Source organism: Platichthys flesus, chromosome 2 (assembly GCF_949316205.1).
Source record: "Platichthys flesus chromosome 2, fPlaFle2.1, whole genome shotgun sequence".
Taxonomy (NCBI): domain Eukaryota; kingdom Metazoa; phylum Chordata; class Actinopteri; order Pleuronectiformes; family Pleuronectidae; genus Platichthys; species Platichthys flesus.
This window is the reverse complement of record NC_084946.1, coordinates 19377718-19405390: the sequence shown is the minus strand read 5'-3', so window position 1 is coordinate 19405390 and position 27673 is coordinate 19377718. Positions and strand designations below refer to the sequence as shown.

The following is a 27673-nucleotide window of genomic DNA, read 5'->3' as shown; positions in this document are numbered from 1 at the left end:
ATGGAGAAGAAGCTAGTCGGTGCCAAGGGAATGCTCCCTCCTAAATTTCTCCATCAGTTTTCAGTCCAATATTCCTTCCACTGGCATCCCAAATGAAACAACCCCGGTGTCATCAAGTTTAAAAACTCCGCAGTGAGCGTAATCTCTCCTGACAATCTCCCACAGGAACCAGATCTCACGTTGACGGAGCCGATGTGCACCTGAAAACTCAACAACACATTGTTCCTTTCTTTCTCAATTTTAATTCCTTGAATTATGGTACAGACGCTGCACTGTCAGCATCTGTATCTGACCCGAGTCATTATGTGCAGTTTGTGGAACCGAGGGGAAAGATTTGATCTGGTTGGGCCGATGACAGATTTGGCAGCTTGTGTAGCCTGGTGGAAGTGAAGTGGAAAACACTGGGACCTGTTGTGGAAGCGTTTTCTCGGTCCTGCGTGACTGACAAACGCAGCGTTCATGTTGGAGGAGGTTTCAAGGCTGGAGGCAGCGAGGACAACACGTTACCGCTGCCTGCTTCCTTTCCACTTCAAATATATATTTTTATTCTGTTTGGATGTATTCTGTAATTTCCCCCCCCCCTCTCATCTTTACTGAAGTTGCGACTCAAGGAGACAGGTTTAAGGATGGAAACAGCACACACAGTTTCCTGAAGGGAATCTCATGAATTTCCAGGCACTCAAACATTTTCCCCACTTTCCAATGTCGGGCTTCAAAGATCCAGACTGACATGAAAAGGAAGATAAATTCTTTCTTCTTAAACGGTGCTGCTCAAAAACAAAGCCCGTTGCTGTTTTCCACCAAAACATCGAGCATTTTAAACACGTGTGACTTTTCCTTTTAGATCTGAACGACAGAGATACAAACGTCTCCTTGTTTCTGTCCCTCAGATGTGAACGAGTGTGAGGAGACCAATGGAGGCTGTGAGGCTCTGTGCTGTAACACCATAGGAAGCTTCTACTGCCGCTGTCCTTCTGGACAATTACTGAGCGAAGATGGTAAAACATGTAAAGGTGAGTAACTCCTCGTCACTTTAAAGGGACACTTCATTTACTTTGAATCTCTTTCATTTCAATCTAAATTAGTTTTTATATATCGTCTGAAGTTGCAACCTGCAGTTAAACTTTATTAGTTCAGGTGAGTTCATGTAAGTATTGCAAAATGCTTCAGAATTCCCAGGAAATTGGAGATTGGTGCTTGCTAGAAAGGAAAGGTGCATCAGGGGGATAAGCTGGCCAGTGGTTCGATCCCTGACTCCTCCGGGCTGCATCCCAAAGTTTCGTGGGAAAGATACTGAACCCCAAATTGCCCATGACAGCTGTGCTGACGGTGTATAAATGGTGTTTGATAGAAGAGCACACAGGCACTGTATGACTGTGTGTGAATGGGTCTCAGATCCTCAGGCTGTTCCAACGCCTCGGAGGAAAAATAATAAAAGTCCTGCTCTGTATAACAACCAAAAGACTCAGTGCCACTGCCAGCAAACCGGAGAGGATCATCCTGAAGCATAGAGTGGAAACATATCAGATGTGTCCGATATTCTTCAAGAATTTAAAAACTCTCAAACTGACAGGACAAACAACGTGAGGGCTTTCAGAGAAGTGTTAAGTGTTCTCTCCTTCTGGTGTAAGTTAGCACCCGGGGCTGCAGAGTTCTGATTCGATTGTAATGGACATGATGTGATTTTGGATGAGCCAGACTGGAGCGCATTACAATAGTCAAGCCTGCTGGATAAAACTGCATCAGTGCGTTAGTCTGTGCGTCAGTCAGAGAGAGGAACAGCTGCTCTGTGGCTGGATGTTTGAGACGATAACAAGCAGATTTGACATGAAAGAGCATATCAAGTTACTTTATGTGGAAATGTGGATTTTTAAAAACAATCCTTTTAAATACTTGTGAGGTTCCGAAATTAATCAAAGTACAAAACCAATGGAGATCACCTTTAAAATCAATAGCACCATACCAGATACATGTCCATTGGCTTTATGGGGTTATTAATGTTTCTGCTTTTCTTATGTTCATCAGCTGTGTCTCTCTTTCATTTGAATCATCCCATACACCTTGCTGATAATATGTTCTCAGAATCTTCCTTGAATGAAAGTCAAACTGGAATGACACTCAGCAGACTGCATTCCTCTGCAACACTTCCCTGAAATCAAGCCGCATCGAATGTCACGCATTCACAGACATCAGTCCTAAATATGTTTTTCATCAAGATGCATCAATTATTCCCTGAGAAAGCTGTGAAAGATACAAAATAGAGATTTGTGGATCCCTTTTTTCTGTCTAAAATGTATCTGGTTCTTTTTCGTCCACGTCTCATCTGCCCACCTGGTTTCGTGGAAGTCACTTCAGTAGTTTTTTACACAAACAGACAAACTAACAGACAAGGGCAAAGAAAAAGAGCAGAAATAATCCCATATTTATTTGCCCCTGTTTTACTTTGACAAGGATCCTTACAGGTTATTTTGTTTGACAGAAGCTGTGGCATTTAATTCACCTTTTAAGTCACAACTTACTCTGAAGGTTTGAGTCTTTACGTCCTTAACTTTCACTGGACCGATGAAACGCTCTTGGTCTTTTATTCTCTATTCATTTGCTCATGAACTCATACTTTTGACTTGGTGAACGTGGGTCCTGCACCCAGTGAACATCAGAACCAGCTCCTTTCAGCTCAAACGAACCACAGCACCACATCTCTTTAACTCGTTCTCTGAAGTCCATTAAATGCTCTCGGCTTCTTCTGTCCGTGTAACTGTAGAAGAAAGTGGAGCTACCAGTCTGTAAAGACACGGAGCATCTCCAAGCCGCAGCAAAACCCAAAACTGAGCTTCTGCCCGGCCTTTTCTCCCCTGAGGTTCCTCTCTGCTCCTTCGCAGCTCCATGTTTCTGATTACCGTCTCTCTCGTGAGCGGTTGGTTTAATCACAATAATGATTCCTCTGTGCTGCAGCCAAGCCCGGAGGAGGAGAGCGGCTGGAGTGCCCTGCAGTCTGTCTGCTGGAGGAACCAGCGAGAGATGGGATCCAGGTCATGGTTATTAGGAGGGCTGATGGGAACGTTGTCACAGCTGGCTTTCATAGCTGTCTCACCCTCTGCCACTGGTGCATATGGGAGGAAAACAGCAACCCGCAGCATTAGAGTCCTAATTGCCTGTAATTGGCGAGAGCTGTAGAAGGAGCTGGATGGATGCTGTGGATGTTGCGCTGCTTGTGTGGTACGGCGCCTGGAGAGGGTGATCGGCTTTCCTTCTCCACATTTTCGACCAGACGCCGGGACGGCCGCCGCACAAAAGGCCGTCTATTAGTGCGGATGAGAGGCATCATCCATTCAGTTAGCTGTGAAGAATAAATGATTGAGAAGAGCTGGACCGCACGCGACCACATTCATATTTGGGGGGGGGGGGGGATTCCTGTCTTTGGCAACATGTAATATTTTGTCAATGAAAGACATCTGCTGCGGGATGTTAATATAGCAACAGTGCTGGCATCTCCAGGGTATGAACAAATACATCTTTTGTTCAGTAGAAACAAATTCTGAGTTCCCCACTTTCCCTTGTGGTGAGTTTCCTACACTGAAGATCCTGCTCAAATTCCAGCGAAGCGTACTTTTGCTTGATGCTTTCAGATTCTTGCTTTGGTGTGAACGAGCGGCGTCGATACAAACGGCTCAGATCAGTGTGGAGGAGGCCAACGTGGAGTGGTGTCGAGCCGAGGGCAGTGTATAGCACTGTCAACATTTTAGCCGTCACGCCAAATTACCTTTTTCAGCTCAGACCAACACGACCGTGAAGGTGGGAGTGATGGTCTGCCAGCGCTCGCCACACGTCGTAGTGCTGAGAAACTTCTTCCAGAGCCAACGGGTACAACACGCTCTCGTTAAACCCCGAGAGAAAACCTGCAAACCTGCAAAGGTTGTTTTTGGTTTAAAAGACAAACATTCCCCCGTTGATCAGGATTTGTGCTTGAACTCTGAGTTATTCTACAGTCGTGGCTCTGAGCCTTTTGTCTGTCGGAGCTGCTTCCCTCCTCACCTGGCTGGCATCTGTGTCCTCGTTATTCTCACGTCTGCACAAATATGCATTCTTATGTGCGGTGTGAGCGGGAACCTGTCGGCGTGCCGTGTCACAGCGAGGATCTGGATCAGTTCCTGCCGGTCCTGGCTGAGCTTGCCTTTACCTCAGATGGTTGCGGCCTGATGTAATGACAGTACAGGCGTACGTTACAGAGGCTTGAATGGAGAGGAGCACTGAGGAGAAGTGGAGCCCGTATTCCCCTCCTGCTGCAGAGGTCTCTGCGGGCCATCGGTGTCGGGAGGAGGGAAGCGATCGTGACCATGAACATGCTTTGCACCGTGGAGGCTCCACAAAGAGCTGCTGCCATCCTGCTGCTGTGTCTGGATGTATGTGTTGGCAGCAGATGAGAGAGCGCAGAGCTTAGCTCCTGAACGGACGATTTCACTGCAAGGCTCATTCCTTTCTCAGATGTTTGGATTAAAAATGCTGTATTGGATTTCTGGCACTGATCAAATATGGCATTCCTTTGGTGGCAGGTTTAATTTCTCAATACATGTCGATATCAAAAGGAAAATGCAGACAGCCCATTACCTTCTTTGTTCTCCGACACCTGAAGGATGTGCAGTCACAAATGTGAGAGTTATGCAATGAATTATTCAGGGGAAGATATAAATCTCAGTTGACTGTTTGTGGAGCACTGGATGTACCTTTGGTGTGGGGGAGAGTTGAGACTCAGGGGTGAGCGGAGAGTGTGGAGACAAGGGGGGAGAGGGAAAAGAGGGGGAGGAGGATCTTTAATGTGCTGGACATTTAGCTTTGGATGGGAGGGTGAAACAGAGAGAGAGAGATGGAGGGAGGGAGAAAAATGTGAATAAGAACCAAGTCACCATGTAACACCGGAGCAGGAGTCTTTACTGGACCACTGGTTACTGCCTTAAACAGTTCACAGTTCACATCCTCGATGAAAATAGTTTTGCTGTAGATTTAAAAAAAGTTCCTTTGGAGGTTTTGTGAGACTTTATTCTCCGGCCATGGCTCTGTGGTCAGGGTGGTGGATTTTCCTCCTGGCTTCAGTGGGAGTGATGGCCTGTCTGACATCCGCTGCAAACTATCCACAGAGTTACTACAGGAGGATTTGCTATAGGCCACACTGCTACCATGGATACCAGGGCTACCACCTGGGCTACCCGGCGGCAGGTAAGAGACGGCTCCACAGCAGCTGGATGCAGATCGAGTTTGAAGCTGCTTTCAATCCCGGGCACATTTTTTATTTAGAAGTTTTTCTATGGCAGTAGTAGAGACTTCAGTAGTGAGAGTATTTGTTTGTGTTGCGGCTCAGCCAGACTGGTTTAATCAGTGTCCCCCGATAGTGAGTCTGCTGTACGCGCTGTCTGGCACTGCCCACATTAACTGCTCTCTGATCAGCGCAGGGGAGGATCGCTTTCATCAACAGAGATTAGAGCACATGAAAACACGAGCTATGAATCATGAGGGTGCGCTTTGTGATCCGAACGCAAACAGGGCCAGATACCAGATACTCTTTCCACAGATTATGTCAATATTATTATGACTGAATATTGCTTCTCATGTTTGGCACTTCTGCAGGGCTCTGGGATAAATGCACATGGCTCATTGTGTTTAACATTTATGACTGTCGTATTGCTCCTCACCCCCGTGTGATCCGCTGCTTTATTTAGATGTTGTTCTTGGAGATAAATCACTCGTGAATTGATCTCATGCTCACAATAAGAAGCCATCAAAACACAGAGATGACACCGAGCTGTAGGTGGCAGAGATTAAGTGTGACTCCTGCAGAAGCCAGCGGCTGCTGAGGCTTTGGCTCTGAGCTTGAGAAGGGATCGTGTTCTGGACGTGGAAACCGGGGCTGGAGAGGATTCACCGACTCAGCACTGCAGCAGACTCAGGAACAGCAGCTCCGCAAAAAGGCTGGAGACGTTTCATGAGAAACCAAAACCACGGAAGAGCGTGTGCAGCGTGGATGGAAAGAGAGGACGGCTCCTGCCAGCTTTCCTGGACGAAGCCATGCTGTAGTTTGGCAGCAGCGAGTCGAAGGAGAGGAAAGTTTAGAAGCTCGTGTTTGCCCCAAACAATGCAGGAGAGGATGTCGTGAGAGGATGTTGGGAGTCACTGGGTTCAGGCGAGGGATATTTCTATAACTCAACCGTCTTGGGCAGGTTTCACAGTTTCATAAATAGATTTTAATCCCCTACTGCTCATATACTGCATTTTTCTCCTTAACCTTATCCCATTCTTTTTGATTTGGAACAGTAGAATCAGTGTTTCACGTTCTAACCACTGAGATTTCTCGCTGCTTTTCTCCATTAGGTTTTTGGGTCGTGTAAAGCTCTGATTTATGGTTGCACTCCAGGTCAGATACTGCTGGTGTGTAGGTGTTTAACATGAGAACGTGAAGAGTGCAGTGAAGTGCTGACGTGTAGTGTGCATGAGGAGGCTCGGATACAGATGGTCCATCTGAGCACACACCTCTGCCAAGGCTATCTCTCCTATCCAAATACATGTTCCAGTTCAAAACAATGAGGTGAAGGCCACCTAATACACTTTACTATACACAATACTTACTCTCTACTCTCGCCCCTACTATACTGTATAAAATACACAAAATACACAATAGCTGTTTGATGCTATATTCATGTTTCAAATATCATATACGATCTTTAAACTTTCTAGCTTGCCCCCCCGCCCACACGTCTTTGTTTGTGTGGGAAGAAACTGAACTGTGTTCGGAGATATAAACTCAACTGTGTTTATCTGTTTATGTGCTTTGTTTTCACAGCACTGAGGGTCAGAGTCTGTTTATTTACTCTGTGGAGGAGGTTACCACTGTGTTTTGAGGAATTATTAATGGGGCTTGTTTGCACTGGACTGTTTAATGGTTACGAGGCAGCGCTCTAAGATGTGGTTTGAGGTATTTAAAGATATAATTACTATGATGTATATAACTTAACTAGATCATAAACCAGGTCCTTTTCACAGGAGTTGTCTGAATTCTTAAAATAGTTTGCAGCGCTAACAGCCGCCCGGAGTCAGGTCTGTACTGAACAACACATTTCTCAAGCAGACATTTGGCCTGGCGGTGACTGATGCTCTTTTATGATGTGTTGCTGTTTTACAGACCCTCAAACAGCAGCCAGAGCCCGTTCACACTCTTCAATGTATTATGTCACTCGTCTCAGTCAGCAACATTTCCCCCATAAAACTCCTCAGTTTCCCAAATGCTGACCCAGCCGGTGACTTGTCGCTGCTCGGAAGGGACGTGAGTCGGCTTTATGTGCTGCATCTTCTGATGATGATGATGATGGTGATGAGGAAGATGGTGCCTGTTAGCTTAAGTCCAAACACTCAGCCTATAGATCTCACAGGGGGCCCACTGTGAAACTCACAAACGATTTGTTATGTCTTTGACCCCTAAAATAAGATGTGTTTAGGAACACAGGCTGTTTAATTGGAAATCTGGTCGCACGGCGAGGCGGTCATGTTTCAGTCGCCACCACTTTCCCAGATGAACGACCCCCGTTCTTTTATTTGTTTATAATCTCGGTGCTCGGCGGAGAGGAATGTGTATGTTTTGCATCCTCTCATTCGAGTTTCCATATGTTTGCTGCACCCGGGGGACTTTGACGAGAAGCACAGGAATTTCAATTTGGATTTAAATGTTCAGTAGTTGTTACCACATGGGGGATTTGGTTGTTTGAGCTGCAATGCACTTGCAGAATACTTTCCCTTCTCATCCATCATCCACTTTCCTCTTGGAGGACGACTTCATCCTAAAGCCGGCGTTAAATTCCTCCGTCAGCTCGGCTTCGACTCTTTCTTGTGACCAAGTTTTTTCTCATAATGAGAGGATTTAGGCAAATTACACTAATTTCTCTCCCGTCCCCCCCCCCCCCCCCCCTTCTGCTTCTGTCTTTCTCTTTTCTCCCTCCGTCCCTACAGATATCGATGAATGCCAGGTCCACAATGGAGGCTGCCAGCACAGATGTGTTAACACCAGGGGCTCCTCCTACTGCGAGTGTCACCCGGGCTCTCGTCTGCATGTGGACGGCCGCACCTGCCTCGGTGAGGAGCCTTCTCTCTTTGTGGCGGCGATTTTATTTTACAAGCTGTGGAAAAGGAACATGAGTGTGTTCACCGGTATCCTGACTTCTTTTATCAGGACGATGTGACTAAACTGGAATCACAGCCCTGTATTTGTTAGGTGTGCTGCAAAGGTGCAAATACACACAAGCATATTAGTGCAGTTTCTTGAAAACATGAAAGTGATGCACAAAAGATCAGACAACCTGTTGTCAGGGAGGATTTCAGTTCTTCTCCTGCATGAAATCCAGTAAGCACCAGAGAATCAGGACGAGCTCACTTATTCAAAACCTGCAGCAACAACGAAACAGCCGCTCCGCTGAAAGGTTCTTAAAGTCTTTACTGTGAGTTTTATTAATGCATTGAAGTTGAACAAAATATGATTTATGATATGGGAACATAAGCATGTAAACTATATTCATCATGTTGCACTAGATGACCTGTTTAATTCTCACACAAAGGGCCATTGTGGGATTTCTTATATAATATGTTTGTGTAATATGGGAGTCAGCTCCTTGATTTCCTGGAGAAGGAATTTTTTTCTCAGTCTTCGACTAAGGATTGATTTCCATTACATAAAATTAAAATTTTTTGAACTTTTCATTTTTTTGTATTTTGATGAAGCAGGAGCAAAACATTTAATAATGGTGGTCCTGAACATTTTCTTTTTTGTACTGGTTGTACTCAAGTTCCTTTATAATTCTCTGCAGTGTTCACTCAGTACCTGTGCGTCATTAGTGCGTCAAATTTGTTAAGACTTTTCAAAAATAGCTGGAGTATAAACCAGGCACTGGGCTTCTGCAGCCAGGAATGTACACAGAGTGTCCTGTCTGACATTTAGAGTGGAAATGATTGTGTGTTTCTTGGCCTCATAAAGCAAAAGCTGTTTCATGGTATCACGGAGCAGATACTGGGGCTGGGACCCGACCGGCCCTGAGAGGCTCTTGTGTGACATCTGGTTAATGAAGAAATGACTGATTGTGTTAATAATCGCTGCACACATGTGGAGCGACTGAGGTTTATCTGTGTGTGGTTTTAAAATCTGTGCAGAGGTCAGCTGCAAAACATCTCCCCCGTTCAGTAACGAATCCGACTCTGAGATGGTGCTTTCCATACGACAAGTGTGTGAAAGTGCACTTTGCAGCGGATGGGCCGACAGCGTACACACTGGACAGAGGACAGTACGTACCGATCAGCTCCACTCATCTTCTCTGGCTCTTGATCCACTCAGATGAATCCCACACACTTAGCGTGCGTCTGCGTAATGTTTGAGCTGGAGGCCGCTCTGCGTGCTTGTGATGGATGGACCTTGACACTGGGCTGCTCAGCTTCTACCTGCAGAGTTGGCGTCAGGCCCCGTGCACCGAGGGCCTCATCTCTTTCCAGCAGGACGGGGGAACTCTGACTGGGAGATGATTGAACTGACTCTGTCCTTAACCTCATCAGTGGACGGGTCCTGTGAACCACAGAGCTTCTGGCTCTTTTATGCTGATGGATCTCAGTTATTCTATGAGGGATGTGTAGGAATGTCAGTACCGTGCTTACGATCTATCGGAAGGAGATTTTCAGTCAAATCAGAATTCGGAAAAAATTATATGAAACGGGTTAGGGTTAATATTCCAAAGCTGATTGGAATATTATATTTTTCTGCAAAGAGGTTGGATTTTCTTATTCTTCGTGACAGCCTCTGTTTCGGTCCCTCTGGGCTTAGCATGCCCGTTTGTCTCTTGTGAACTCAGCATCTCAGGAACCATGAAGGATGATTTCCAAGATGCACTGATTAGAATTTGGGACATTGTGATCTCAAAAAACATGTTTTTACCCGGAACATCTGCCTTTAGGGGATTTCTTCAAACTTTGACCAATTTGATTTGGTGATCAAAGGTCAAAGGTCATGCTGACCCCACATGAGTCTGGATAACAACTGTATGTAGATCAAACATGCACTGGTTGGCCGAGGCATCCATCCACAGGGCAGTAACTCTAGTTTTTCTAATGACTCTTAATGTTTTTTTCTCTTCTCAGCTGTCCATTCATGTGCCATCAGCAACGGGGGGTGTGAACAGTACTGTGTGCAGCAGTCCGCCGCTCACTTCCGCTGCCGATGCAAACCAAACTACATCTTGGCCGAGGACGGCAAGCACTGCAAACGTGAGTGTTTCCAAACTGTGGTGGGAAGCAGCACTGAATACACATGAAAGAACACGGCAGACGGGACCAAGGAGTAATAACCGGATGACGGCTGATTGAGGAAGCAGCGCCAATAAAGCTGAGCACTTTGAAGGTGTCATTCTGAAGATTTGATCGGAACATTAAAAACACAATCAGTCGCCAGTAGCAATTATCTGACAGGATGTCTGTGGCGGAGCAGGAGGAACTGTCACTCATGGGATGAGACATTAAATTAAATGAAACCACAGAATTCTTCTTCATTGTTTTTCCCCCAAACATGACGTCCTTGATTCTTTTAATCTGTCTGGTCTCGGAGGCTTTGTGGTTCAGCATGTTTTCTCTCCGAGGTGGGAAATTATACATATATGCGTTTTTGAATTACCGCCTCTGAGATGCTTTTACTTTGTAATTGTTGGCTTTGAGCGGCTTCCTCTCATTTCTGTAGCACTGAAGGTTTCCCATCCTCAACGCTGGGCAGGCTTACACAAGTCAAACACACACACACACACACTACACACACACACTCACACACACACACACACACACACACACACACACACACACTAAATCTTTCCACATGCTCTGCATTAAGCTGTAGAGAGTTTTTCTCCACGACTGTGTCAGAATCATTTCCCACTTGTCTGTGACACCGTGCAGGTTTCTCTGTTTGACCGGTTCTCCTTGTGTCACAGTGCAGAACCCGTGTGCCGATCAGAACGGAGGCTGCGCGCACGTCTGTCAAGTCGATGGTGGCAAAGCTCACTGTGACTGTAAGCCCGGTTACATCCTGGCTGAAGACAGGAAAACCTGTGAAGGTAATTTCCCCAGGAACAATAACAATGTGACTTCTTAATGGTAATTAATTGCACTTGGAGTGAAGAGTGATTATAAGGAAAATAAATAACGAGAAACATCAAAGGCTAGAGCCTTCAGCTCATTTAGTAGCTGCTTGAATAGTTTGTTTAGCTGCTGTTTCCAAAATCAGTCTCGAAAAACTAACAAGAGTTTGAAAGACTAATTTTTCTCAGACGTTTACAGCGCGCATGTTTTTTCTTTTAATAGTAAAAATAAAGTGGAATTTACAAGCCAGTCTTTCCACTGACACTTTCAACTCACGCTGGGTAAGAGTGTTGGAAGGCCAGTTGGATCTGATTAGTGAGAAGCACATGGTGATGAATGTAGATGAAACTGTGCTGAGCAGATGAATTTCTCCTCATAAGTCAGTGTTTTTTTTTTTTTTGCTTTCGCCACAGATATTGACGAGTGTGCGATTGAAGAAGCAAACTGTGCTCACGGCTGCCACAACACCCTGGGCTCCTTCGCGTGTGTCTGTCACACTGCCTATGAGCTGGGGTCCGATGGGAAACAGTGTTACAGTCAGTTTCTTTCTCTTATACAGTTCATAAATTGAGTTGGTAGAATACCTTATAAAGTTCTTTAATCTTCTCCGTGTGTGAACCCGTGACAGGAATTGAGATGGAGATCGTGAACAGCTGTGAGAACAACAACGGCGGCTGCTCGCACCACTGCCAGCATTCGACCAGCGGGCCTGCCTGCTCCTGCAACCAAGGTCACAGACTGGATGACGACCTTAAAACCTGCCTCGGTGAGAAACCAGGAAAGATGAATAAGTTATAAGAAGATGTTATTCTGATGCGTCACCCGAACACTTTACTGTCAAACGTCCCAGAAACACCACGGTGCTTTTCTTCTTTGCTATTTCCAAACATCCTCTCCATGTAAATCATCACCCAACATGACATGGAATGACTTATTAAAACTAAAATAGAAAAAAAGAAAAGTAAGGAGCCTATTGAGCCCCTAAAATGCCCCAAAAATATAAAAAAAAGATATAATCCGGAGGTACATGTGTTCATACAGTCACAGTTTCCCCCTCAACTCCTGAAGAGACCGTGACCAAGAACCTCCACAAATATTCAGTGTGTACGACTTAAATCAAATCTGTCTTTCCTGTATTACTTCGTCTCTAACCTTTGATACCAAATTGCTCTTCAAGTCAGGAGATGGAGGATTCAATTCTCTGTAGATTTTGGCTTAAGAACCAAGGCGCAAATATATTACTGGAGTCAAATTTGGTTGAAGAAATCACAAGTTTAAGTGCAGCCCTATTAACTCAAGTTATAGCGTTGACCTCAACAGGCTGTTCAATCTGTATCATTTACACTCTGGTAAAAGCTTCCTCTCAGTGAGCGGAGGAGCACATGACCTCAGTGGGATCCTCACGTTCCGTTGTGTTTGGCAGACGTGGACGAGTGTGGAGAGCAGAGCTCCTGCTGCGAGCAGGACTGCACCAACTACCCTGGAGGTTACGAGTGCTACTGCTCCGCGGGATACCGGCTCAACTCGGACGGATGTAGCTGTGATGGTACGTTCCAGCCTCCCTCACCCTTCCAGAAGAGGGACTGGTTATACTCTCACTGGGACGAGATCCAGTTCGTCTCACGAGAAGTCAATGTTGTCTTTGTTTCATTCAGCGTGGTGGACTTTATTTTCCTCAGCAAATGTCTTGAGTCTGAGTGTGTGTGTGTGTGTGTGTGTGTGTGTGTTGTTTAGACGTAGATGAGTGTCTGGCTGGCAATGCCGGCTGCGACCACACGTGCCAGAACAGCGCGGGTTCTTTCCAGTGCTTCTGCCGCCGGGGTTTCCGTCTGGACGACGACCGGCAATCCTGCATCCGTGAGTAGCAGCAATCAGGCTAAAGAGAGTGGGAACCGAACCAGACACCCGCCGAGGGGAAACCTGCAGAGCTGTGGCGGCTGCTCCTGGGAGTTTGAAAGTGACTTGCCTGGAGAACCATGAAGCTTTTATTTATTTGTATGGAGTAGAAGTTGTAGATCTGAAAAGACCACTCTGAGCTGCCGCACAGTTTGATGCCACAACTGGAAGAAATAAGACTTGTTCCCGATATTGTGATCATTCCAGCCAATCAGAGGAGCAGAAGTTTCTAGGTCATTTGAGGACAAGCACAGGTTTTACTAATAACATCAACAATGGCTCTTTTCTGTTCAAATGTCCCTGTGAGTCAGGGTGAGCAGCACCAGGACCTCGAAATGGAATTCAGTCACTCGTTTTATTATTTACAGTTGTTCTTTTGCATCAATTCAAAAACAACTCTACCACTAACAGCATGTGTCATTAGACTTGAATGTGGAGCACTGGAGAGTTGATGAGAAGCTGAACTTTCAAACAGAAGTCCTGTGCGTCATCATCAAAATCCCATCTGACTGAAAACCTACCCCTGGGCAGGAGCGTTCCCAGGGACCCCATGCAGAATGGGACCTAGGGGCCCTTACATCGAACCAAACAGACCCCCCACCCACCAAAATGAAACACATGATACCAAACCACATCGTTCCAAACTTAAAATGATTGCAAGTGCAAACCCGTTCACCTCTCCAGACACATCAGACACATCACACACACACATTCAGCAGGATTGATGAAGCTTTTGGCAGAAATCCAGAGTTACTGGAGCTCTGGGTAATTGACCACAAACTTATCGTTGCTCTGGACTCAGGATCTCAGGTGATCTTGAGCGCCCCCTTTCAGCTCGGGGAGCAATCGCTTGCTTTGCCCAACCTGTTGCAACGCCCCTGCCTGTGGGAGAGAGATAGTTTGAGTTGTTGCCACTTAAAAACCTAAGTAGCATTATATTGATAATATCCATGTAGGTCAAGCTTTTTTTTTTTACTTATTGTATTTATTTCCTACGTGTTTAATGTGTATGACTGAGTATTAAAAGGGGAACGAAACCTAAGATCCTAATATTAGATGTAAAAATCGGAATGTGCAGTGTATATATTGTTTTGTTATGTGTGTTATTCACGGTCTTCCCATCTGCAGCGCTCGAAGATGCAGTTGAGGCCCTGTCCAGCGGGGGTCCCATCGAGCTGCCACTCCTCCGCCCCCAGCTCACCTTGCTGCAGGACTACAACCAACCTCTGGAGCGCTACGACGACTACGAGGACGACGAGGGGGAGCTGAGGGCCGAGAGCAACCTGGCAGAGAAGTTTGGTGAGCCCCCCCCCCCCCCCACACCTCCTCCAACCATTAAGCGCTCATTATCATTAACAGGAACCTGTATCTGATTACCTGAGTGTGGCTCCCGGGAGGTGAGGCTGTCAGACAGACTCATTTAGGGCGGCCAGGGACCGAGCACACTGTGGGGGGTGATTAGTGCGCTGCACGCTCCCAGACGGTTGGTACGTTCTGTAACACCACAGTCTCTCTGGCAGGAATGCTGAGGATGATGTGACCCGGCAGCCGCTGCAGGTCTGACACAGGAAGCTTGTAAAGAGACTTCACCTAACCACACATGAATCTGAATGGACAGTGTTTTCATTCCTGTGGCTTCTTTGTCAGCTCCAAAAGAAAAGTTGTGTAGCGGTCGGATCAGGAGCGTTACCAGGGACCAATGGGGCACCTCCTTGAACCGACCCCCCCCCCCCCCCCCCCCCCCCCCCCAGGATGCATGCTAGGTGTTGCAGTGGTGAAGCAAACCTCTAAAAGTGCAAAGCTTGTGCTTCTGTCAAAAACATTTTACCAACAGGCTGAAACACATTCTGTCAAAATAACAAATGCATAAAATCTTGAGATTTGAGAAGCTCAGGATTTTTTTGATATTATATTGATTATAAACTTAGACTTAGATGTTTGTTTGTGTCATTTTGTTTTTAGTGTGTTTGGACGACACCTTCGGGAACGACTGCAGCTTGACGTGTGACGACTGCGCTAGCGGAGGAAAATGCAACGTGTGGAAAAATGGCTGCGACTGCCCCGATGGATGGACGGACATCGTCTGCAACCAGAGTGAGGACCACACAGACACACACAGACACACACAGACACATCACTTAGTTTGTAAAGTCAGAGCTTTAGGGTTGTGTTAAACCTTGTTACTTGTGGACCTCACAGCGTGCTCCGAGGGACATTTTGGTAAAAACTGCTCCTTCCACTGTAAGTGTAAAAACGGTGCCAGCTGTGATCCGGTCACCGGGAGCTGCCGCTGTCCACCAGGAGTCAGTGGAGACTTGTGTCAGGATGGTGAGTCAAAACAAAAAGAGAAGACGAAGAAATGTTTCCCTTCATTTTGTTAATGAAAACATTGACGTTTATTATGTTGTTGTTTTTTCCCCCGTGTGCAGGTTGTCCAAAGGGCTTCTACGGAAAGCAGTGCAACAAGAAGTGTAACTGTGCGAATAACGGACGCTGCCATCGAACCTACGGAGCCTGTCTGTGTGACCCAGGACTGTACGGACGCTTCTGCCACCTCCGTAAGTCACATGACCCGGACTCTCAAACCCTGTCAGGAAACCACACTGACGAGTGATGCAGTTTTCTATTCCACATGAATGTTATCAGTTTCCCTCTGTAGTGAAATCCTCTTCCTCTCCTTTGTCTCACTGTCTTTTCCTCAGCTTGTCCTAAGTGGACGTTCGGGGCCGGCTGCTCTGAGGAGTGTCTCTGTGTCCAGCAGAACACTCGGGAGTGTCACCGGCGCCATGGCACCTGCGTCTGTAAGTCTGGTTACCGGGGCAGCACCTGCAAGGAAGGTGAGTACAATGTCATAAAGCTCTCGCCGCCTAATGGCCATATTCCTACTGATAATAATAATGATAATTTATGGCAGGGTGGTTTGATTCCCAGCCTCTGTGGTCCATGTGACGAAGTGTCCTTGAGCAAAACTGATCTCCACATTTCCCTGATGACTTTGCCGTCGATGTGCGATTGATAGATGGTGTAGATGTTGTGTAGAGTGTTTTAAAGGTTGTTGAAACCTGAATGCTGTATGTACAGTTGTGTTGACATGGTGTGTAACCGCTCTGTCCTCCTGCAGAGTGCGAACCCGGAACGTTTGGATCCGGCTGCGAGAAGAAGTGCTCCTGTCCTCCTGGAGTGTCGTGTGACCATGTGACCGGAATGTGCCAACGAAAGTGTCCTCCTGGTCGCCAGGGGGAGAACTGTGATCAAGGTAGGCGTCCCTGCAGAGGTCGTGGTCTCCTCGTGCTGGGAGAACCCACACGTCTCCCGTTTTTAACATGACTCCCTGCTGTGTGTCTCGTGTCAGACTGTCCAGAGGGATGGTTCGGAGCGGGCTGCGTCCATCCCTGCAACTGCACCAGCGCCCCCTGTGACAAGGTGACGGGTCAGTGCAAGTGTCCGGCAGGGACGACAGGAAAACACTGCGAGAACTGTGAGTCCATCACACTTTCCTTCAGCCTGACGACAAAAAAAAAAGCGTCTCACAAATGTTCACATGACGATGAGAACATTCACTTTGAATCCCAGTGTGTCAGGAGGGATCCTGGGGACCAGGCTGCAGAGAGGCCTGCCCGGCTTGTGAGAACGGCGGCTCGTGTGACAAACACAACGGGTCGTGTAACTGTCCGGCTGGATTCATGGGACGACTCTGCCACGACGGTGAGGGTCTGCAGAGGGCATTGTGGGGTTTGATGTTTCCATGGCAGCAAATGGATTCACGTAAACAGTGAACTGGGAAGGACGTCAGCTCTGTGGAATATCCAAATCATGCAGTGGTGAAATCTTTCAGCAGCCTGAAAACCACCTCAGACATATTCTCATATATTTTCACCGCAAAGAACAAATATATGATTCAGGTTTCAACCAACCAGTGCATCCCAGTTCAGAAACTGTCCATTTGTCTCCCCTGTGCAGCGTGCCCAAGTGGACGTTTCGGTCAAGGCTGCCAGATGAGGTGTGTGTGTGAGAACAGCGCTCACTGCGACCCGGTGACTGGACGGTGCACCTGCGCTCCCGGCTGGACTGGACACAACTGCAGGAAAGGTACCGAGAGCAGAACACATCTGTCACAGTGGCAAACCAGAATCACAACATTTCCAAGACACTGGAGGAGAATTTAAGCGGGAAAATGGATTTATATTTGTGACTTGTGACGTGTTTGACCCCTGAAATCTGACGTGTGTGTGTTAGTTTGTGATGTGGGACACTGGGGAGCCGACTGCGCCCAAACCTGCGACTGCAGAAACGGAGACGGCAGCTGTGACGCTGTGACGGGCCAGTGCAACTGTGAGGCTGGATACACCGGGACACAGTGTCATCACAGTACGTTGGTGTCTTTGTTTTACGAGTGTTCAGTCTGTGAAGAGTTAAAGTCCCTGCCTGTGGAATTTGTATGATAACGTTATGAAAAATTCATTTGAAAGCTTGTGAAGTTATTGATTTCTCATACATTCATTCTGAAGTTTGTCATTCTGCCTTGTCATCCTTGATGCTACCACCAGGTGGCGTCAAAGTTAATGTTTCTAATTCTACAGAAAGATAAAAACCCACTTGTCTCTGATTAACTTCAGGTTCTGTGCATAGTTGATACATTTTTTTCATTCAGTAATTCTTAAGTTTGCAGTTGTTTTCATATCTAACTTTGTATTGACACGAAAAGTTTGATTTACTCTGTGTGTTTTTGCAGGGGAGGGAAACAGGGAAATCATAAACTACACACTGCATGGATTATTTATTTGTTCAAATTTAAATTTTTTGCCATTACTGGCTTTAAAATTGAGATTTGAATTTTATTTGCGTACTTTAAAAAAAGTATGAATACACCAATAAATCACCACACGGTCAGAGAGGAAATATTTCCACCTCAACTATGTCTGTGTTGTGTCATTTTATAATCAAATTTGACCATAAATGTTGAAACTACAAATTAAGAGTCTGGTCAGTCTCAAGTGTATGTGTGTGTGTGTGTGTGTTATTCCCTCAGAGTGTCCAGCAGGTATGTTTGGTCTGGGTTGTCGTCACCGGTGTCAGTGCGACAACAAGGCGTTGTGCGACCATGTGAGCGGAGCTTGTACCTGCCTGGTGGGATGGACGGGGAGCTTCTGCGAAAAACGTGAGAGACAATATTGATCACAAAGTCAAATTCTCCCAATGACTATTTCCTATTAGCAGGCCGTCTTTACATGTGTGTGTACGTGTGTGTGTGTGTGTGTCAGCGTGTCCTCAGGGTTTCTATGGCCTCGACTGTCAGGAGAAGTGTTTGTGTCTGAACGGTGGCAGCTGCGATCATGTCAGCGGAGTTTGTTCCTGTCCTGCCGGCTGGATCGGTCCCTTCTGCAACCTGAGTGAGTGTCCCCTCACCTCGGCATGTTGACAGGCACCAGCATCACTCTGCCACAATGAGAACGGTGGAATCATAAACTCCTATTGTTCATATCAGGATCTTTTTGAGTGCTGACTCCCACTGGAACAAGAACATGCTTAGTTTCGAGAGTTATTCGGGGAAAGCCAGTCACACATGAGAAAGCCCCGACTTGATGTTTCCCCATGCTGTGGCCTGTATCACTTACCAGATGCTGGAATTTCCACGTTTGATCTGCGGAGTTCATGAGGAGGTAACGATATTGTTTGTCCCTCTGCTGGCAGCTTGCCCCCCCGGCCTCTATGGGGAAGCGTGTAACCAAACCTGTCGCTGCGGCAATGGCGGCGGCTGCCACCCGGCCAGTGGGCAGTGTGTGTGCACGGCGGGCTGGACCGGACCCAGATGCACAGAGGGTGAGTTTACACAGCAGAGCAATGAGTGGCCATGAGTTAAATACGAGGTCAAGAGATGGTTTGACCTGTGTGTGTGTGTGTGTGTCTGTGTTTTCCTCCCAGAATGCCTAGCAGGGTTCTACGGAGCAGACTGCCGGCAGCGCTGCTTGTGTCAGAACGGAGCCTCGTGTAATAAGACCAGTGGAAAGTGCACGTGTGCCAGTGGGTGGACTGGTACAGCCTGTGAACTGGGTAAGACTCTGAAGGGCTGTGAGTAAGAGTCTCCGTTCGTGTTCCCACAAAACCACCTGCACGTGGGCCGCTTAAAGGAAAATCTTCATTTATTACAACTCAGGTTTTTTTTTATGGGTTTGACCGCAATTCATAACAAAACTGTTCTCAGATCTGAGAACACCAACATCGATCAGACATGTGAAAAACCGTTTAAACATTCTGATTCAGAAGTAAACCCAAATCAGTCATAATGGAATATTGAATAATGTCGGACAGCCAACCTACTCTTACTTGTGCTTTTGAAAACAAACAGTTTTATGACCTATTTCTTAATATCATAAAGTTGGACCCTGAATGTCTCTGTGTTGACGTTGGACTAGAAAAAGGACTTTACGGTTTTATCCGTGAAAAAGCTCTGATAGGTTGAACTGTTTCTGCAGATGTGTTTGTGTGTGTTGTGGGTAAATCTAAACTTAAAGCTCTGCAGGTCTGAACCTAAAACCAGGAAGTCGCTGTGTAACCTGATCGATCTTTAAACAGAAAACTTTCACCCTCACTTTCTCTTCCAAAATATGTTTTTATTTTAAAAGTTTCTTAACCATTTTAACATATTCCCAGATCTCAGCATTTCATTTCCTCTCTTTGGAGTTAAAAACGATAAAAATAAGACCCAACTGGCACAGAAACAACATTTCCCTTCAACCACTGCTTCTGTCTCCGCTCCACGTGCAGCAGCCTGTGCATGAGTTTCCTCAGTTTAGTCCAGATGAGATTTTAGCCTCTACTTTCTTATTTCTCTCAGACCAACCCTGGTCAGACCAGACACTGATGAATCAATTATAAGGTTGAAATAGAATATGGTGACCTGGTTGGTGGAGGGGCTCTGTTTCTGCCTATACTTGGTGGAATGATGCATTATGGGTCAGGAAAGAACCCATAACATTTCAAGTTCATATCAGTACTGATATGAATCTTTTGCTGACCTTACAATCCACAGCAACTGACCAGAATCACACTGTAATTAAACAGAACAGACATCATGAGGGAGCCGGGATCACGTCAAATTAGTGTTTTAGTGTTTAATCTAATTCAGGTTTAATCTTGACTTAGACTCTCACAAGCCCACATGCAGCCGGGATCAGTCTTATTGAAATCCACCCTGTTAGACCTCCAGCTCTCTTTTCATATTCCAAAGTCCTACAGACGTTGCTTAGTCTGGACAGAGAAGCAGAAGAATAACATCACCTGAGCCCTGAGGTAAATATTTAAAACTGAGGCCTGTGGTTGTTTCACTGAGCTCGGACAACTCATCAGCCTGACGCTCATTTGCTGCTTCAGCTCATTGCTTTTCTCCTGAAGTCTGGTGATGTGCTGGCACCGTTTGGCACCACAGACGAGTCCGGACTGTTAAGAGTCTCCATCACTGACCCGGCGGTGACATTCCAGCTCGTTCTCCCTCTGAGCTCCACATCACACACTATCCTCCCTCTGTGCCTGCCACAACCTTCCCCTGCCGAGCCGGGCCAGGTCCAGCCCCCTCCTCAGGAAACCACTAATCCTGCTGCTGGAATGTCTTCACCCTGTAAACCCTGTGGATACTCCACCTCCACCTGCCAGCTCCTCACTCACTCCAGGCATAACTCAAAAAAAAACATGGTCCTCAGCAGGAATGGGACAGAGCGCTGTGCCATGTGTTTTTACGCCATAATGTTTCTATGTGTGGTCTCACGTGTGTGTGTGTGTGTGTGTGTGTGTGTTTCTGCCTGTGCTACACAGAGTGTGTAGCGGGTCGGTTCGGGGCCGACTGCCAGCAGCAGTGTGAATGTGAGAACGACGGGCAGTGTGACAGGCAGACGGGCCGGTGCAGCTGCCGTGCCGGCTGGACCGGAGAGCTCTGTGAGAGAGGTGAGCCAGTGAGACTCAAACTAATGAACCTGCACAAACTGCTGCTCGGGTGGAAACTACTTTCTGTTAATCACGACCTCCAATCTGCACCTTCCCCCGCTCAGCATGTGAAGCAGGCCTGTTCGGTGCTGGCTGCGAGGAGAGGTGCCGGTGTGTGCACGGGGTCTCATGTCACCACGTCACCGGAGAGTGTCAGTGTCCACCGGGCTGGAGAGGAAAACTCTGTGACAAAGGTACAGACCCTGTGGAGCTCCTGCAGCCCCTGGTGGACGCAGTTACTTATATTAACAATGAACCTTCTAAGCAGGATTCCACAACTACTATAAAAAACTGATTACCATGACATTTTGTGGAGGGGTGGAGCCTGAACCCATCGGATTCTGGTGTCGGTTTGGCTCCGGGAGATCCAAAAACAAATCTGGATCTAGTGAATTTAAACGTGGAGGCGGTGGTCTGGTGGCAGAAACTTGGACTATGGGCAGAGAAGGTCTCTGGTTCGACTCTGGTTCGACTCCAGAGAGAGACAACAAAAGACGAACCTGGATTGATCTGTCCTAAAATCCAAGAGTCTCTCTACCCTGTCTAGTGCCCCTGAGCAAGGCACCTTACTCCCCCAACATCTATTGGGCCTTGATGGAGATAGTTACCTCCATCATGGAGGTTATTTTAGCGTTAGTTTGTTTGTTAGTTACCTGGAAAACACAAACTACTGAAACAATTTCCATGAAAGTTTGTGGAGAGTTGGATAATGACCCGAAGAAGAGCCTATTCAATTGTGAAGCAGATTCAGGAATTTTTTTCTCTTAATTTAACATTGTGAGATAGGACGTTCACCGTAGTTGACTCAAACACTCTCTAGTTCCTGATGAGATCCATTATGTCCCTTTGTCTCTTGCTTTCTCCATATTGTAATTCTACCACTGATATTTCTCTACACTGTTTAGGAAGGATAATCCTTTCTCTGTTGCACTTCTCTATCTCATCGGTTCTTTTCCTTTCTGATCAGTGAATCGGACACATTGTCTCATGCAGGATGAAATGTGAAATGTGGTTGATTCGATTCTTTTGACATTTTGCTCCAAACAGCTGATATTGTTTGTATTTGTGTTGTCTGCAGCGTGTTTGCCAGGTACGTTCGGGACCAGCTGTGTGCAGCAGTGCAGCTGTGCTCAGGGAACATCCTGCCACCACATCTCTGGAGAGTGTGGCTGTCCACCAGGATTCACCGGCAACGGCTGTGAGCTCAGTGAGTTCTGCACCACTCACTTCACTGCCCCCCCCCCCCCCCCCCCCTCTTACTGTCACTGACGCACTGAAGTCAGGACATCTCTAACTCTGTGTGCTCGTCCCTCAGCTTGTCTTCCAGGAACATTCGGTCAGAACTGTAACCACGTCTGTCAGTGCTCTCAGACAAACCAGCTCTGCCACCCGGTGTCCGGATCCTGTTACTGCGCCCCAGGTTTCCAAGGTCCCAAATGCGAGCAAGGTTTGTAACAACAACAACAACAACAACACCATTCAGACACAAACATTAAGCACAAACTAAGCCTTTTAAGTGACATTCAAACTTTGCATTATTTGTTTCCAGCCTGTGGAGAGGGCCGTTATGGTCCTAACTGCGAGAGGCAGTGCAAGTGTGTGAATGGAGGGAAGTGCGTTCCTTCCACTGGAGCCTGTGAATGTCCAGCAGGGTTCATAGGAGCACGCTGCAACATCAGTGAGTCCACCACAGCCTCACAAGGTGAATAATAAATGAGTTTTACAGTTGATGTGACGTGTCTCTGTGTGTGTGTGTCCTGGTGCTGACAGCGTGTTCAACCGGGCGTTATGGCATCGACTGTGCTCGGGTGGCCACGTGTGGCGAGGGGGCCAAGAATGACCCGGTCACTGGTCGGTGTGTGTGCCTCCCTGGACGGAGAGGAGAGGACTGTGGGCAGAGTGAGTTCTGAGCTGTGTTTGTAAGGGGCGGTTCCAGGAACTCTCTTTTTCACTTTCACTTTTAAACATTGAGAGATATGTCTCTGTTGGATATCTTCAGATTTAATAATTTATGGATCTTGATAAAAAAGAAACAGGCATATCTCGCTACTGATATATGATATTAACCTAAACGTATATTTAACTCATTAATAAAGGTTCAGTGTGTAAGATTTAGCTGAAAGGGATTTATTGGGAGAAATTGATTAGAAAATAATTCAGGTGAGTAGTAGAGTTCAGCTCTGCTCTGTGCTTTTGTCTGTTTAGATAAAGAAGGTTAACATTAAATTAAATTTGAGTGTGTCTGGCCTCAGGTTGCCCTCCAGGCTGGTTCGGGGCGGACTGTGCCCAACGTTGCAACTGCAGTAATGGAGGAGTGTGTGAGTCAGTAACTGGTAACTGTACCTGTGGTCTGGGCTGGACCGGCGCACACTGCGACAGAGGTGACGACAAACACAATTCATCCTATAGTTCCTCACAGCTGCTACGTTTACTTGTTGCATCTGCTGCAGCAGAATAAACCTAAACAAGTCTTGAGTCAGGACTTTACAGTATTTTCTTGTTCTTTTCACTCATCTGCCTCCCAGAATGTCCCGTGGGCCGATTTGGTGCCAACTGCCAGTTGAAATGCAAGTGTCAAAATAACGGCACGTGTGACAGAGTGACGGGGACGTGTCAGTGTGGTCCAGGCTTCTATGGACATCTGTGTGAACATGGTGAGAACTGAAATACATGAAGTTCAAGTCAAATCCAACAATGAATTGATCCCAGTAACAGTATCTGTGTAGTCCGACGTAGCTCATTGTGTGTCAAGTGCACCAGGTGACAAACACATTGACCTTTCCAGGGGCAGTCTTACACAGATTCTCTTAGAACTGAAAAGTGAGACTCTGGAGTTGATACTTCCTAACCTTGAATCCACTGAGAACATTTTGAACCCTTTGAGGATGACTTCAAATCTTATTCCACGCCCCTCTCGCCCTCAGCCTGTCCTCCTGGTCTCCACGGCCCTCTGTGCCGGCTGCAGTGCGACTGTGTGAACGCAGCCTCCTGTCACCCTGCGTCCGGCCTCTGTGTCTGTCCTCCAGGATATTACGGAGCCCGCTGCCACAGAGGTCAGTCACGGCACTGATGATTCACCCAGGACAGTAAAAGGTGGCCGTTCTACTTTGTCGTTTTCACTGAAACTCATTTGTCCCTCAGTGTGTGAACAGGGAACTTTCGGTCTGGGATGTGCTAAAGTGTGCGACTGTGAGGACGACTCTCCGTGTGACCCGGTGACGGGACGATGTCTCTGCTCCTCAGGGAGGACGGGACTCAGATGTGACATCGGTAATCATCGATTCCTTTGTTGTTGTAGTTTTAGAACAAACACGGTGAAGTGAAGATCACGTCACACAACTCTTCCCTCTATAAACTCTAAGACATTTGAGTTTTTTCATCAGAAGTTAAATGAGAAATAATTTTTGAAGCCTTTTTGTTATTCAAGCCCACTGGATTATATGTTAGTGAAGGATGATTGCTCACAAAAACATTGACTTTTAAATGGATCAATATTTAAAGAGGAAAGTTACTTATTGAATATATGGATATAATACAAATAACTTTAAATAAATTAGGTTGACAGTTCAGATTGTGTTGATACCTCGAGATCCAGACTGTCAGAGGGACCACTGTATTTGCTCAATTTATGTACTTTTTCAAAAAATGTACAAATCTTTTATTTTTATTTCATATTTAGTGTATATGATGACCTATAAGCAACTATGAAGGATTTATTTAATTACCGTAAAAGTAATATCACAGCAAATAGAAATATAGAAAACATAGAAATATTCAGTTCAAAGTAAATTAACTAATAGTTTAATGTAATAGTCTGTGTTACATTATACTGACTGTTAAACAACAGAAACATATCTCTGTGTTACTCCAGTATTTCTAGCTGTACCTAATAAACTGACAGCTGAGAGTCCCTGTCAGTCCCATTACTGATCTTGGGACAGTGTGTAACAACCTTAGACACTGTTTGAATAAAGCATTAATTCAATATGTAGAGGTTGGTGACCTGTTCTACATCTTCATAACACATCCACCTCTGTGTGGTATAGGTATAAAACGGATTCTGTGTTCTCTCGTCAGACTGCAGAGCAAATCACTACGGCCCGGACTGCTCTGAGATCTGCGAGTGTCAGAACGGAGCCCGATGCGACCGACGCAACGGCCGCTGCAGCTGCGTGCACAGCTGGATCGGCCTCTCCTGTCAGGAAGGTACAGCACCGAGAGAACACACGTCTGAAGAGTCGTCTCCCTTCACTGTGACATCCACAGGGGACGTCAGGTGACAGGCTCTGCTGACTCCCGCAGTCAGAGCAGAGGAGACAGTTTTTTCGCTGACTCTGTGAAATGAGAGTAAATAACCGGTATTAGTGCTGACAGCATCTGGTCAGCGTGCTCGCTGTGCCGAGGCTGCACTTTCTCTGTGGTGTCGTCTTTTTTTTTTTTTTTTACACATGGAATATGAAAGTTGTGCATTTGTAGAAGCAGACTCAGCTCAGTGTGTGTGTGTGTGTGTGTGTGTGTGTGTGTGCAGGTGGACCTCCACGTGTCACCTATGGGAGCAGCAGCAGAGGAGACTCACAACACAACAACTCATAGCATCTACCTGAAAGACTCCACCTGAAACTGAGACAGTGATGTTCTTCTTACTGACGTGACTCGGGGGAGTGGACGGGAGTCGAGGCAGCTGGAGGATCTTCATGGAAATAGACTCTCTGATGAGAACTGCAGCTCCATGTTTGGACCTGAGCTGGGCGATACTTCATTTTTTTTGTATTTTGGAACCAAAGTGACCTTTGAACTGATCGACTCTGCGGCGTGAGCCTGACCTGTCACCGGAGCTTTGTGAGCTTCTTGAGCTCAAAGTGGAATGACACCAGTAAATTAAAACAGCTTCAGTCTTCAGGAGGAGAACTACTTCCCAACTGGAAATACCACAGTTTCAGTCCACATCCTTTTTTCAGATTGTTATTAGGTCAACACGATCTAATCAATTAATCTTTGTGTCCAGGTGATGACTGGTCAGAATTTGAAGAAAGCAGTCAGACCTGGAGAATCATGTTCAAGAGGCCAAAACGGGTTTTGTGAGGTCCCCGAGACTTTGACCATCAAATCCTTCTCAGTTCATTAGTGAGTCAAAGTGAACATTTACACCAAATTTGAAAAAAGTCCCTGAAGGAGTTCCTCAGATGTGTAACAAGGCAAATATAGTGTTCTATGAGATCACAGCGACCTTGACCTTTGATCACCAAAATCCCATCAGTTCTTTTTAAGTCAAACCAAATGTTTGTACAAAATTTTAACAAACGATCTTTAGGCATTCTTGAGATATGTTAACAAGAATGAAACAGACGACCAGAAAGAACCACACCTCCAGCGACTGGCTGTCCCGGGTGCGGAGGCATTAAAACGTCAGCAGTTTGTTTTTACTGCACTTTTATATACAAGTACCCACTGAAGGTATTTTATGGACAAAAGTTTCAACAAAATATCACAATAATCTCTTAATTTTGTAAGAAAATGGAAAATATTGTTGGATGTGATGCAGCCATGTTATAAAACTTGCCAGTTCAATGAAGTTGTTTTTCAGTTTATACCAAATGAAGTTCTAGCCTCAGTCTAATGGTGCTAATGTGCTTTACCTACACATGTTTAATAGAATAACACTCAAGCACAATCTTGGATTTTTTATGGAAATCACTTAATTTACACAGCTAGCTTTCGATGTCTAAATATTTTCTTTTGAATTGATTTTTGTGTATAAGTTGCTTCATATTTATATTTAACAGTTGAATATACGTTAAACTTAAAATGCTTTTTTTGTTTCCCACTGGATGAATGAGATTCTGCAGCTCTGCCAAACACAGGGAGCAACCCACGATCAGGTTTATTCTTTTTAACGCACAGATGCCAAATAAAGACAGACACACAACGGATTGTTTCTCATTCTTATTTTATCATTATTTCATTTTCATTGAAGATCGAAGCTGTACATCCTGTCTAAATTTCAGATTCAAGCACAGTGCAGATAGCAACGCCTGCAAAACAAAATAAAAAAGAAAAGAGAAAAGGCAAAGGTGATCACAACCAGAACTATATATATATACAAAGGTCAAACTATGTACAGGAGATACCAGGCGCTCACCACGTCGTCTTCAGAGCATTTCTCACAATGCATACACAACACAAAGAAATTGCTTCTTTTTGTCAGTCCTAAAATCGATACAATACAGATATAGGAAAAATGCAGCATGATGAAAACAAAAATAAAAACTGTTCTTTAAGTTTATCTCTACTGCATTAAAGGCAAAAACATAAAAAATATATTCTCTGTGTAACCTTTGACCTTCTGTAAAATAAGCTCTATCCAGCTGTGGCTTCATTTCTGAACTAGTCTTTGATAATGTTGAACTAGGGCCACTTAAAGCATGACGTCCTCTACCTTCACTCCAGTGTCTTCAACAGTTATCTCCGTGTCGTGCATCGACCTGCAAACAGCAGCCGGGTCTTAGCTGGGCAGGTCAGCCTGAAATAACACTGATGGTCAAACTAAATGCACAGCGATATTATTCAAAGGAGAAGTTCCACAGTTTGGGAAGTTTGCTTATTGGTCTTTTAATTCAGACTCAAGGGAGAAGATTGATAACGTTGTTTTCTGCCTGAT

General features: G+C 45.9%; 1 protein-coding gene across 1 annotated transcript; it reads left to right on the top strand.

Moving 5' to 3' along the window:
* Positions 1-26928, top strand: megf6b (multiple EGF-like-domains 6b). Its single transcript, XM_062397144.1, has 35 exons — positions 1-19; positions 891-1013; positions 7990-8112; positions 10156-10281; positions 10995-11117; positions 11556-11678; positions 11771-11908; positions 12566-12688; positions 12877-12999; positions 14167-14337; positions 15001-15132; positions 15238-15366; positions 15468-15596; positions 15741-15875; positions 16160-16294; positions 16391-16516; positions 16612-16743; positions 16999-17127; positions 17275-17406; positions 18068-18196; positions 18300-18428; positions 18730-18858; positions 18961-19089; positions 20848-20976; positions 21081-21209; positions 22094-22222; positions 22331-22462; positions 22565-22693; positions 22786-22914; positions 23268-23396; positions 23541-23669; positions 23940-24068; positions 24157-24285; positions 25093-25221; positions 25544-26928. The coding sequence occupies exons 1-35, from the start codon at positions 1-3 to the stop codon at positions 25606-25608; spliced, it is 4374 nt and encodes a 1457-aa protein (XP_062253128.1). The 3' UTR covers positions 25609-26928.
* The last annotated feature ends 745 nt before the right edge of the window (positions 26929-27673 follow it).

What these genes read in the sequence shown, in the direction of transcription:
- megf6b (XM_062397144.1), top strand. An exon ending in GGACATCGTCTGCAACCAGA is followed by an intron (nt 15,133 to 15,237) that starts GTGAGGACCACA and finishes TGGACCTCACAG; the next exon opens with CGTGCTCCGAGGGACATTTT. An exon ending in CGGACCCAGATGCACAGAGG is followed by an intron (nt 18,859 to 18,960) that starts GTGAGTTTACAC and finishes TTTTCCTCCCAG; the next exon opens with AATGCCTAGCAGGGTTCTAC.